The sequence below is a fragment of the Paroedura picta genome, chromosome 6 (assembly GCF_049243985.1).
Source record: "Paroedura picta isolate Pp20150507F chromosome 6, Ppicta_v3.0, whole genome shotgun sequence".
NCBI lineage: Eukaryota > Metazoa > Chordata > Lepidosauria > Squamata > Gekkonidae > Paroedura > Paroedura picta.
In genome coordinates, this window is record NC_135374.1 from 50,400,285 (window position 1) to 50,413,051 (window position 12,767).

Consider the following 12,767-nt stretch of genomic DNA (forward strand, 5'->3'; position numbering starts at 1 on the left):
AGGAAAACCTTGTAGCCAGACAACAGGGAGCCTTTCCTCTCCTGGGTCATGGACATGTTCCCATTCAGATTGCCACCAGTTCCAGAGGTGTTCCTTCAGGCGTTCTGCTTTGGAGTGCTCAACCTTGACCTGTTCCACCTTTGAATGGTACATGGAGGATAACAGTCTCTAGATAATGGTCTTCCTGGAGGGAATGGTACACTGGGCAGCCACATGGTACTTCAGCTGGCAAAAGGCCACATCCTCCATGAGGGAGAACAGTTGACTATCCACAGTAATCATCCTGCTGAGAAGGCAAGGGATTGTTTCCTGTGCCCTCCCCCTTGCTCTTTTTCCAGCACTGACATGAGCGGTGCTTCCTGTAAGGTGCACTGGAACACCAATTTTCAGTCTCCATCACATAGATATTTGGCTGAGCAGAGGGTGAAGAAATTTCAGAGGGTGGGAATTGCTGGCTGACAATGCACAGCAAGCTCTGGCTTTGGGGTATGATTAGGCAGCTAGCTGTAGCTGGGCTTCCTTAAAAGAACTGCTTGTGCATGGCTTTCTTCAGATGTCTACTCAGTACCTTTGGGAGGTGGAGCAGAGGAGCAGGGCAAGGGAAACTTTATAGTTGGTTGTGCAGTGGGAGACAGTGGCAGCAGAGAACAGGTAAGCAGCTAATGCCCTCCCTTCAAGCATTGGAGGGGAGGTGTTGGTCTTTGTGCTCTGGCTACCTTGCTCCTTGTTGGGATGAGAGAGATTTAGACACACATGCAGGTATCTGAGTGTAAGGGAAGTCTGCCGATTTTCAGTCGAGCTCCCCCCGAAGAACAGCATCTTTTATTAACGTCACTTGCACATAACATGTATCCATGTATCTCTTTTGGCCTTCAGGCCAGTACTCAAACCCAGAAGCTTCTTGCATGTAAGTGTACAAGCAGCTATTGTTCTTTGTGCTTCCTACTTGCATTACGATAACAGCGTGTTCAGCAGTTCACTTTAGCAATACACACATATACAGCAATACACACTTTGCTCTGTTGGATACAATACACACACACACATACAGCAATACACACACACACACTAGGCCTGCACCACAGCTCCTCCCTTTGTCAGAGGCTCAGTAGGCATCTCTCCCATCTGCCCGCAATTCTAGACACAGCAGTACGGGGCTTTGCAGGTAGATTGTATCCTTTCCTTCTTTTCTTTGCATACCAGCACTTGAGTTTACACAGAAATGCATGTGAATATATATATATATTTTGCAGTAGTGCATTAAAAAAACCAATGCAGGATATTAATGAATAGATCCAAGAACTCTCTTTCTTTGGTAGCTATTTAAAGCTGATATTCTATCCCTGCAAGTGAGTCAGGTTCAATTTGAGCAGATTTTTTTTTGATCGATTTGAAAATAGCTTTTACATTCCCTGACATAATGTTAATAGAGTTTGTGGCACAGAGTCCTAAGGAAGGCAAAGAGAAGGGGAGGGGAATATCTTTTCCTGAAATATACTGAGCATTGTTTTCCTTTCTGCTGTGCAAAATGAATGTGAAGTACACAAAGCAAACAATTACAAAGGAATCATGAGCCAGATTTGCTAGGGGAACTTGTCCACCTTACTCCCCCCCCCCAACCATTTGTGTACTTTGAACACAGAACCTTCTTTTGGTGTTCGTTTATAGACTACGTGTTGATTGAAATGTCCTTAGTTTCTGCTAGTATCTTTTATTTAGCTGGTTGCTTCTGGAAGGTGCTCTAGGAAAGTCTCCAGAAGTTGTTTTCACTTTGTAGCGGCCAAGTGATCAGCACCATGAGATGCGGTAGAAGAGGTTGTGCATAAGGCCACAGGAGCAAGCCATCACGTTCCCCTGTGCCAAGTGGCTGGATTCATGAGTGACAAGCACAGCTGCTCCTCAGTGGATGGGATCTTAGTGCCCACTTCCCCTGCACCATCCACACCCGTGGGGCTCTCAACTGCCATGCAAGAGTTTTTGTTGCTGCCACCTAAGCTGCTGTACAAAATTCTGTTTGGAAGAGAGAATAGTGACTTGGAGGGTGGTGATGGTGATGCATCCTCCCCTTCCACATCCCAAGACCCCCAACTCCATGTTTTTCCTTCACCCACCAGTACATCCCCCTCTAGCACTCCCCAGCCATGCCTCCCATCTTTTCCAACCATGGATGTGGACATGGTTCTCTTCCAGTACATGGTGTGGAAAGGGGAGGGGCCCCAGGTGGGCATGTACACAGCTATGGTTCCCAGCCATATTCTGCATGATTTTGCCACTTCTGGGGTTTCTCAAAGCCTGAAGGGTGTTTCAGAGGTTTCTCAATGGTAAAAAAGTTGAGGAAGGCTGCCATAAAGTATGTATAACCTGACTGACAAAGAGATTTAAAAAATGCCAGGAAGAGGGATATCATAGCTGTGTAAGAAGTGTTATTCAGATCAGCCATGAAACAGTTCTGTTGGAAATGTGGTTTCTAGATAGCTAATGAATTTGATATTTGTTTTCTTGACAATTTTTAGACTGAGTATAGAGATTCCAGAAGGCTCACTAGTTGCTGTAGTGGGTCAGGTTGGCGCTGGAAAGTCATCTTTCCTTTCTGCAGTTCTTGGAGAAATGGAGAAGATTGAAGGAACAGCTCAGAGAAAAGTAAAGCAGATTTCTTTGACTTAAAATCAGTCTCCTTATTTAAATAAAAAATACCAGTTTTGAATGTGTTTCTCTGCTTAAGTATTTGAATTTTCAAATTTGGTATTTTAATTATTCAGTTCTTTATTTCCATGGATCAGGCAACCTGTGTTTAATTTAGTGGGGGGGGGGGGAATTAATATGATGGCTCAATTCTGTCCTAGTCTGGGCTCAGCACCCATGAGCAGATTCCCCATGCAGGCAACTCACCAGACCAATATGCATGTATCTCCCATGTGCTCCTGTTCCTACTCCTTGTAGGAGTCTGGTCTAGAGCCAGCACAAACAGGAAACAAACAGGATTGTTCTACTGTGGATGCTGCATGCTAGGACTGTGTCTTGAGTTGCTCACCGCATTCTGTTTCACCTTACTCAGGGTTCAGTGGCTTATGTGTCTCAGCAAGCCTGGATACAGAATTCTACTTTACAAGAAAATGTCCTCTTTGGCTCGGAACTGAATAAATTCTGCTACAAACGGGTTTTGGAGGCATGTGCTTTGCTGCCAGACTTGGAACAATTGCCAATGGGGGATCAAACAGAAATTGGAGAAAGGGTGAGTGAAAAACCTTCCATGGATCTACAGATTCACCAGTATGGTCATTCAAAGCAATGCATATCTTTTATTTTAAAATGTATATCATTGTTCCAAAGCAATGTCTGATCAAATTGAAGCTCAATTCAGATAAACTAGAGTTTATGCTGGTTAATGATACAGCCAGTCAGGCACTGAGATGTCATTCTGGTCTGGATAGATTTGTGCTTTCCCTAAGGAGCAGGCTCACAGGTGGATATGCTGTGCCACTTAACATGCTGTGGCCTTTCCTTGTGAGGCAGGTTTTGTCCATAGAAACCCATTGTATTTGGGTTAGATTACTTCAGTGTGTTTCTCTGAAGATGTTTGAAAAACTTCACATGGTACAAACCCCAGTACTACTTATTCCCCACTCCTCCACCTGAAGCCTGCTGGGTGAGTTTGGGTCAGTCACAGTTCACTCAGAGCTCTACCTACCTCACAGGATGTCCGTTGTGGAGAGAGCAAGGGAAGGCAATTGTAAGCCGCTTTGATACTCCTTCAGGTAATAAAATATAAAAGCCAACTCTTCTTCATATGCTGGCAAAGTGTGTTCCTTATTAAAACAAAGTACTGACTGTCAATTCATTTCCAAGTTTCTAGTGTACTGGCTAATCCCTTTAAACATCTTTGGAACAGAATTCCCAAAACTGTCTTCTTCCATATGTAGTTGCGTGTTGAGTGAGATCATCTTCATAAGCCCCACTGTATCTTTCCCCTCTGTCTGAGATGGATAGTTGTGAAAAGAAGCAGCCCCCCCCCCTTGGTTTCCATTCACTTTGTTTTCTCCTTGAGGTTTCTGCTGTGACACATCTAACATTTTTAATACTGTTTGAGTTGCACTAATGATTTTGTTTTCTTAATAGCTGTTTTTCCAGTATGGATAGATTCTTTCCTCTCCTCCTGTTTTGGCTTGTTTATACTGTTCTCTTTGTGTATGCATATTCATGATAATTTTGAAGTTCTGTTGCTGCACTGTATGCTCTCCTCATTAAGTTATTACATTAAGTATATTTTGGAAGGAAGCAGAAATTGGCACTAGTTAAGTTTGAGAGGAGTGGCTTTGGCTCAGCCGTATGGAATATACTTGGAATATGCTTTATATGTAGAACAATCCAATTTAAATCCTTGTATCTCCCATTAAAGGATCTCTGGGCTCTTGGGAAAGATGTTTCTATCCCTATCTTGGAGACCTGCATTTCTGAGGCTGATGGACCAGTGGTCTGACAGTAGAAATCAAATAAAACTTGATTCATGCTTTTGTTGTTTTAAATAGCACTGGCTTTCTTTTCTAGGGTGTGAACATAAGCGGTGGCCAGAAGCAGAGAGTGAGTCTAGCTAGGGCTGTGTACAGCAATGCGGATCTGTATTTGTTAGATGACCCCTTGTCTGCTGTTGATGTACATGTTGGGAAGCATCTTTTTGAAAAGGTGATTGGGTCCTCAGGATTATTAAAAAACAAGGTAGGCAAAGGCTGTTTTTAATTGTTTCTGCTATTATTGCTTTTCACAGGGTGCTGCTATTATGTACTATAACATATTCTCTTGCTCTCACTCTTTCCCAAGACTCGTATTTTAGTGACTCACAACCTGACGCTTCTGCCTCAGACAGATATTGTAATGGTGATGGAAAATGGTAGAATTACTGAAATAGGCAGTTATAAAGAACTGCTTTCCAAACAAGCAAACTTTTCTGAGCTTATTCTGACATTTGGTGGAGGAAAGGAAAATAAAGACACTCTCTCAGTACCAAGTGAGTAAATACTCATTTTCATGATTCTGTTTCCTAAGACTTTAACCTGTTGCCAAGATAGTCATATGATGGTGGTCATGGTTCCTTACCACAATACAGATCATATGATGTAGCACCAGTGAATAATTTAACCTAATGGCCCATGAGTCATTAGAAATCTGGCTTTTGAAGTAGGACCTTATGTGCATAATTGATGTGATATTTACTACTTCATTTCAGATTTTGAAGAATAGGGATCTGACATAGACAGCTGGGAAGAAATGGTGGGTGATTGCCTGTCAGGACATTGTGGCATGATCCTGCTATACGCCTGCTAGATGGCTTGCGTACTTATCTTTCTGTAGCCATGACTCAAGATCCCCTAACCTGTCTAAGGATTCTTAACTCTTTCTGTTGGTGATATACCCCTAGAATATGTACATCCAATGATTTGTTGTCCCAAGCTTCTTTAAACTTACCTTTTGTAAAAGACACGTTTCATTTTTTCTTAATTTTAATTTTGGTGGGTTAAATTCAGCCTGATGTAGATCCAGGGATTCTTGATGTCAGTACCAGCTTGGTGTCGTAGTGGTTAGGAGCACGGACTTCTAATCTGGTGAGCTGTGTTTGATTCCATGTTCCTTCACATGCAGCCAGCTAGGTGACCTTGGGCAAGTTGCAGTCCTGTTTTCACAGAGCAATTCTGCCAGGGCTCTCTCAGCCTTGCATACCTCACAGGGTGTCTGCTAGAATCATAGAATAATAGAGTTGGAAAGTACCTCGTGGGTCATCTAGTCCAACCCCCTGCACACGCAGGACACTCACAACCCTATCGCTCATCCACTGTAACCTGCCACCCCTTTGCCTTCACAGAATCAGCTTCTCCGTCAGATGGCTATCCAGCCTCTGTTTAAAAATTTCCAAAGATGGAGAACCCACCACCTCCCGAGGAAGCCTGTTCCACTGAGAAACCACTCTAACTGTCAGGAACGTCTTCCGGATATTGAGACGGAATTTCTTTTTAATTAATTTCATCCCATTGGTTCTGGTCTGTCCCTCTGGGACAAGAGAGAACAACTCTGCTGCATCGTCTGTATGGCAGCCTTTTAAATACTTGAAGATGTTTATCAGATCCCCTCCCAGTCGTCTTCTTTCCAGGCTACACAGACCAAGCTCCCCCAATCTTTCTTCATATGTCTTAGTCTCCAAACCCCTCACCATCTTTTTTGCCCTCCTCTGGACATGCTCCAGTTTGTCTACATGTTTTGGGGAGAGGAAAGGGAAGGTGATTGTAAGCTGCTTTGAGACTGGTAGGGAAAAGGGGCATATAAGAACCAACTCTTCTTTTTTTATCTTCAAAGTAACTATAGCAAAGTGTGCAGTTTATGGCTCCAGAGCTGAAAGTAGCTCCAAACATAACCAAATGTGTCCCTTAAAAAAAGAAAAATAAATATTTTAAGACAAGGCATATTGGGTGGGGAGGGTGGGATGCTGGAATGCTCACTTTTAGAAGGGAATGTCCAACAAAGAATTTTATGGGATAAAAAGGCTTCATAGAAATGCTTACAGAAGGAAAATAGAAATGAACACTTACCAGTAATCCAAATGTGAACCATACACAGATTTCGTTCATTCGTTCGTTCATTCATTCCCTCTCCGAAATGGTCTTGGGGCAGTTTATGAAAGTTTCATAAAACCCCCAAATCCCAAATACATATAAAACATAACTATTTATCTCTTAATATCAAGTATTCGCTCCATCCATAGGTTATTCCCCACAGGCACACAGCCAAGGCACACAGCTGATGGATGGGGGTAAGCAGCCTGGGCCAGTGCATTAAGCAATTATACATAGTGCTTCTGTGTATATTTGTTACTTATTCTGAGGCTTCATGCATGCAATTTCCTAATAAGACTTGGAACAACCAGTGTTTGGGTTGCAGAAAATCCATGGATCATTAGTTGTGTTAAATTATCAATAATATTTAATGGTATATTTTTCACTTATGCAAATGGTCTCTTTTATACTGGCTCTTTGTTTTATGCTGGCTCTTCACTTGCTCTAAATTTTGACATTTGGTTGCTTAATTATAACGGTTGTTGATCCCTCGACTATAGTAATAATTTAAGGGGTGGGGAATAGTTCTACTAATCTGTAGGTTGGTAAACCTTGGCAGTGAATGAGCAGGGAAAGCTAACAGCTGTTTGAAGGGATAATAACATTCATTTTAACTCTTTTGCAGAGTCTTATCCAAAAGACAGTATTAAAATAAGAGATCATATTATACCAAAGAAAATGCAATATGTGGAACATAAACATACGTGAGTAACCAAATCAAAACAATTTAAGAATGAGACCATATGATTAATTTTATACATATATTAGGGGCCAAGCCCATTGCCTTCAGGAATATATTGGGCGCTAGATTTGGGGGGGGGGGGTGTGGAAGAACTCTGTGGACAACCTCTCCCTCCCCCCAGGACCTGGAAAAGCTGCAGGCAGCTGTTAGGGGACTCACTTGCAAGGGCAGCTCTCACACAGCAGGGATCTGCAGCCTCCGAGCCTCAGAGGGAAGTGGAAGGAGGAGGGGGTGTTCAGGGGTGGAAGATGGAAGGTGATTGGCTGGTCACTGGACAGACAGGCAAGCTGGTTGTACGAGGAGGCGTTAGGGAATGAGCTATGAGAAACGCTCCTCTTCTAAGACCTTACCAAAAATATTAAGTGGAACACACACACACACACACACACACACACATATATATAAGGAGGAGCCTCCGGGGAGGGCGGTATAGAAGTATGATAAATAAATAAACAAACAAACAAACAAATAAATAAAGGTGAAAGAGAACAGAATCACAGGTGACTCATGCTTCTGGTGGAATATCCAACATGAAAACAGCCAATTTCTACTGAAATGAGATCAGTGAGTATCACCTGAGCCTTGCAGATGCTGTGCTAGCTGGTCCTCATAATTTGAGGGCACTATGTATGTGGCGCAGAGTGGTAAGTGGCAGAAATGCTGTCTGAAGTTGTCTGTCCATGAGGTTGGGAGTTCGATCCCAGCAGCCGACTCAAGATAGACTCAGCCTTCCATCCTTCTGAAGTTGGTAAAATGAGTACCCAGCTTGCTGCTGGGGGGTAAAACGGTAATGACTGAGGAAGGCACTGGCAAGGCCACCCTGTATTAAGTCTGCCATGAAAACACTGGAGGGTGTCACCCAAAAGGTCAGACATGACTCAGTGCTTGCACAGGGGATACCTTTACCTTATGTATGTAACACCCAGGACCTTTTCCAATCTGAACCAGTTTGTTTGTGATTGGTAGGAAAATGGAAATGATGAACTCCAGCATAAAGTGCCTTTGAGTCAAACCCCTTTTTCAGCTCCCTCTGTATCCAAAGCTTATTTGCTTCCGTCTTCCCACCCTCATCCTATCAGTGTCTTGTGCTCAAGCAGCTCCTGAGGGTCAGGGAATTCTTAGGATGCAGTGAGTGGCTACATCTTTGGCTGCATTTCAACAAGATGGGGAACATGGCAATTTCAGCTGATTTCTCTTTCCTCCTGTAACAACCCATCAAGACAATAGCCTTAGAAGGCTGCAACACTGACTACGATCACATCATAATTCTATGTTTAATTCAATTGACTGTTTGCTGTAAAATAAATAATCTTTTGCATTTCTTTTGCTCAAAGGAGCACATTCTCAATGAAGAAGGAGAAAGTTGCTACTGGTGCTGTAAGTGTTTTTAAATTGTTCTTTCTAAAATAGTATGAGGTTGTAAAGATAAGATGGAGGCAGATTAATTTTTTTTAATTGGTATGTTCATCAATATGGATGAAAGGGCAGTTGGGTTTTTGAACATCCTCTGGGTCATCCCAATGTGCTGCACTGAATCTTGTCATGCTCTGGAAAGACATGTGAGCACGTTGCTCAGTTTCACTCACAAATACACTTCTCTCTGTGTTTTCAATAACTGTTACGTGTATTATTTTCAGATGAAAATGTCAGTTATTTTGAAATACCTACAAGCCTTTGGATGGTGTTGGATGTGGCTTACCATAGGTGCTTACTTGGGTCAAAATGCTGTAGCGATAGGACAGAATCTATGGCTCAGCACATGGACAGCAGAAGCTAAAGAGCTTAAACACTTCACAGAATGGAAGCAGTTAAGAAACTACAGATTTGGCATCTATGGGCTCTTGGGATTTATACAAGGTAAACCTACTTTAATGAGAAATAGGTCTTGCTTTTTTGCTGTTTCAAGGCATTAGCTCTAATACATTTGTTAGCCTAAAAAATTCAGATGTTTTGCACTAAAGCGGTCCATATAGGATAGTTTAAATAAGGGTGTGCATTTTTTTTTACTGGTGTTTTTCAGTTTGGGACTCAAACAATTTCAGGATTTCCGAAAAATCCCAGATCCCAATACTGGTACAGCATACTACTCTGGGTTTTCCTGGAAACCCCAATTTTTTTCAGATTCAATAGACCCTAAAAGAAAAAAAGTGTGTGTGTGTGTGGGGGGGGAAAGTAACGGCAAAGTTGCAAAAAAACAGCTGACATGCAAATCATATTGCTTCCCCGTGCACTGTTTTTCAGGCTTTCTACTGCATTCCCTTTAAGCACAGGACATTTAAAGGGACTGTAGGAAACAGCAAATAGCTGGGAGGTGGGAGCAATGTGCTTCAGCCTCTCTGCTGTTTCCAGCTCAGGTATATTTGAATGCACACCCCTACCCTTGAAATAGCATTAATTCTAGGATTTATAATGTATAAGTGAAGGACAAAGACTAGCTTCCCTAGTCACCCTGCAGACTGGTTGTTTTTCAGGACTTCTGTTGTACCATACACATGGCAAATGGGGCATCTGTTCCTTTGGCTGGACTACAAATTATGATTCCATATGAGGGCACTTAACTCTCAGTTCAAAGGTCTGGGCAGCTGATGATAAAACATTTCCACCAACAAAATAGATTTCCCACACCCTCAATTGTACACCCCAATACATCCTGTGTGGAGTGTGAATGGGAGCCATGGATTTTTGAGGGACGCAACAGGCTGAATCTAGCCCGGTCTTTAATGCAACATCTCTGCCACACTCTCAGGACTGAGGACACAAGCAACAGTAGTCAGAGCAGAGGCTGATCCTTAGAGTTGGCACACCATAAATCTACCCTGTCCACTGTTCAGATGTATTAAGGAACTAGTTAAAGAGGCAATGATTGAATACTCTTATTTAGCTGTATGACAGGAGAGGCCTACTGTAGCTCTTAACATAGAGCCCTGGGGAAAGACTTCAGCCAGCTCTGCTATTACTGTTATCTTTGTATATAACAATACTTTACTACAGGAGTTACCTAAATATACAAAGGTTGTAGCTTGTGAATAAAAATACAGAATTGAAGGGGAGGTAGGATGAGTTAGAAAGAATCTCATGAGCCCACCTGCCAAAATTTCCTAGGTTTTTATAAGCTCTAAAACTTGAACAGACTGACTTCTCTTCTAAGTTTCCTTGAACTAATGATCAGCTGCTCACAACATTCTGTCCCTTATGGAGATTTTCATTCCCCTCAAGCCATTTTTGAGAGATTTTTCTCTGTTAATTTACAAACGCAAGTTTTTCTGCGTTTTCTCTGTCTTGTCAGTGAATAGCCTGATTTTGCAGCTTTTGTCATTCACACACAGACCAGTCAGAGTTGGAGCTATAGTACCACTGAACTTTAACAGTGCCCATAGAGTTGACTAATGGCAAGGCATTTTTACATTGATTAGATTGAAAAGCTTTGGAAAACATGGATATTGCCTTCAATATAGTTCTTTCTTCTCTCTCTCAGGTCTTTTAGTTTGCTTTGGTGCATATGTGGTAACTAGAGGATCTCTGTGTGCCTCCCGAGTATTGCATCACCAGATGCTAGACAGTATACTGCATCTTCCACTTCAGTATTTTGAAACTAATCCTGTAGGTCAGATCATCAACAGGTTCACCAAGGTAAAGTAGAAATCAACCCAGAATACAATTCTAAATGCTGGAGAAAGAGAAGCTACTGCTGCTCACTTGGTTGGATCATGCAAGAGTCATTCACCCTTCACTGAGAATTCAGTTCTAAGGGAAGATAAGTTTCTGCAAGAAAACTAGCCTGTTTTCCTCTTCAAGGAAGAATATGCCAATAGAACCATACTGACTTTTTTCTACCAGCTTTCATTTTGTTCCAGCACTAGAAATGCCATTTCAGGTGACAAATCTCACTTAGTGAAGGAGGCATTCCAAAATCCTTCTCAAGTTATAGAGGACTGATGAGTCTAATCTCAAGTTATAGAGGACTCATGAGTCAGGGTTGAGCTACCTCAGGAAGTTTTTATCATTGTGCTGTCACATTTTGGAGGGAGGAGACATATATGCGCATTCTAAACCTAAAAGTGAAGTGACTAAATCTTATTCCTGGAACTCCGGAAAGGGGATATGTATCCCCAGTGCCTTGGTGTGGTAACATAACCAAACTTAGGTCCTGGTAGGTTCAAGTCACTCCCCACTAATTCACATGAAAAAAAGCAAAAAAAGCTTTGTTGAAGGAGTTTACAAAAAGTTATTGAAAGCAAGAATTTAAAATAACAGGAGGCTAACTGTTTACTTACCTTAATGGCAGTGAAGCTGGTTCTTAAAGTTGAAACATGATGTTTCAAATCTTACACAGAGTATATTCAGACAACAAGACTGGTGGGTGAAGGAAAGGGCATAAGAAGGGGAATGTTCTCTTTGTTATAATTTCTATTATATGGATAACCTCCTGACCCTCCCAGCCAATCTCAGGATTGTCTCCATGGAACTTTATGGAGTGAGAGTAAACTTCCCCTTCCATGCCAGATTGACAGCCGAATTAAGCTCATTAACAGACTGTCAAGATGACATTGGCAAATCCTCAATATAAGGATGTTTTGGCTGACACCTAAAAGTACTCAGAGTGCCAGAAAGCGAGAGTTTTAGCTGGCATTTTCTTCTAAGATGGCTTCTCTCTTGACAACGGTCCATGCATGGAAACTATGGAATAAATCCTAGGGTTCTTTTTTCACATGGAAATAACATAAAGAGTTTTCCACAAACAGAAGATTCTTCTCTTAGCAGAAAGACACCATTCCCACATAGGAACATAGGTCCCACACTATGTTCCTGTGTTCATATCACCTTTTTGTTAAGGGGCCTTTTGTTGTGTCTATTTATAACTAATCTTTCTTATTTATTTTAGTATCAATGTTGAGTATTCTGACACGTAATGGTTATAAGGTTTGAGGAACATACATTTCCTTGTTGAATCTGATGGGAGAACTTTCAAAATGAAGTGTGTGTTTTTTATTATCTTAGGACATGTTTATAGTTGACGTACGTTTTCATTATTATCTACGAACCTGGCTGAATTGTACTTTGGATGTTGTAGGAACAATCCTTGTAATTGTGTATGCCTCACCACTCTTCATGCTGGTGATTGTTCCACTCGGATACCTGTATTTCACTATTCAAGTAAGTCCACTCAAGTTCAGCAAGAAATGTATGTGTTCTTGTTTTTGATGTATTACTGAATTTAAGAAAGCAGAGAGGGGGGAATGGATAGCTGTCATATGTTGCCCTTTGTCATGTCTGACCAGCTTTCTTGATAAGGAAAAATGTAATGTTGAAGTAAGCTAGCTGACTGGACCATTTGACATGAGTACAGATCATAAATTGGAAAGCTTTTATTTCCTAGTGTTAGATAAATTTGCTATTTACTAGCCACAGACTTTTAAAAACTCTGC

General features: G+C 41.7%; 1 protein-coding gene across 1 annotated transcript in view; it reads left to right on the top strand.

Moving 5' to 3' along the window:
- The window catches only part of LOC143839827 (multidrug resistance-associated protein 1-like), a 46,389-nt gene that overhangs the window by 19,898 nt on the left and 13,724 nt on the right, over positions 1-12,767 (top strand). Inside the window, exons 12-20 of the mRNA XM_077342404.1 lie at positions 2,514-2,640; positions 3,056-3,232; positions 4,546-4,713; positions 4,816-5,002; positions 7,225-7,303; positions 8,676-8,718; positions 8,979-9,198; positions 10,817-10,971; positions 12,340-12,495. Coding sequence (XP_077198519.1) covers positions 2,514-2,640; positions 3,056-3,232; positions 4,546-4,713; positions 4,816-5,002; positions 7,225-7,303; positions 8,676-8,718; positions 8,979-9,198; positions 10,817-10,971; positions 12,340-12,495 — 1,312 coding nt within the window. The remainder of the gene's footprint in view (positions 1-2,513; positions 2,641-3,055; positions 3,233-4,545; positions 4,714-4,815; positions 5,003-7,224; positions 7,304-8,675; positions 8,719-8,978; positions 9,199-10,816; positions 10,972-12,339; positions 12,496-12,767) is intronic.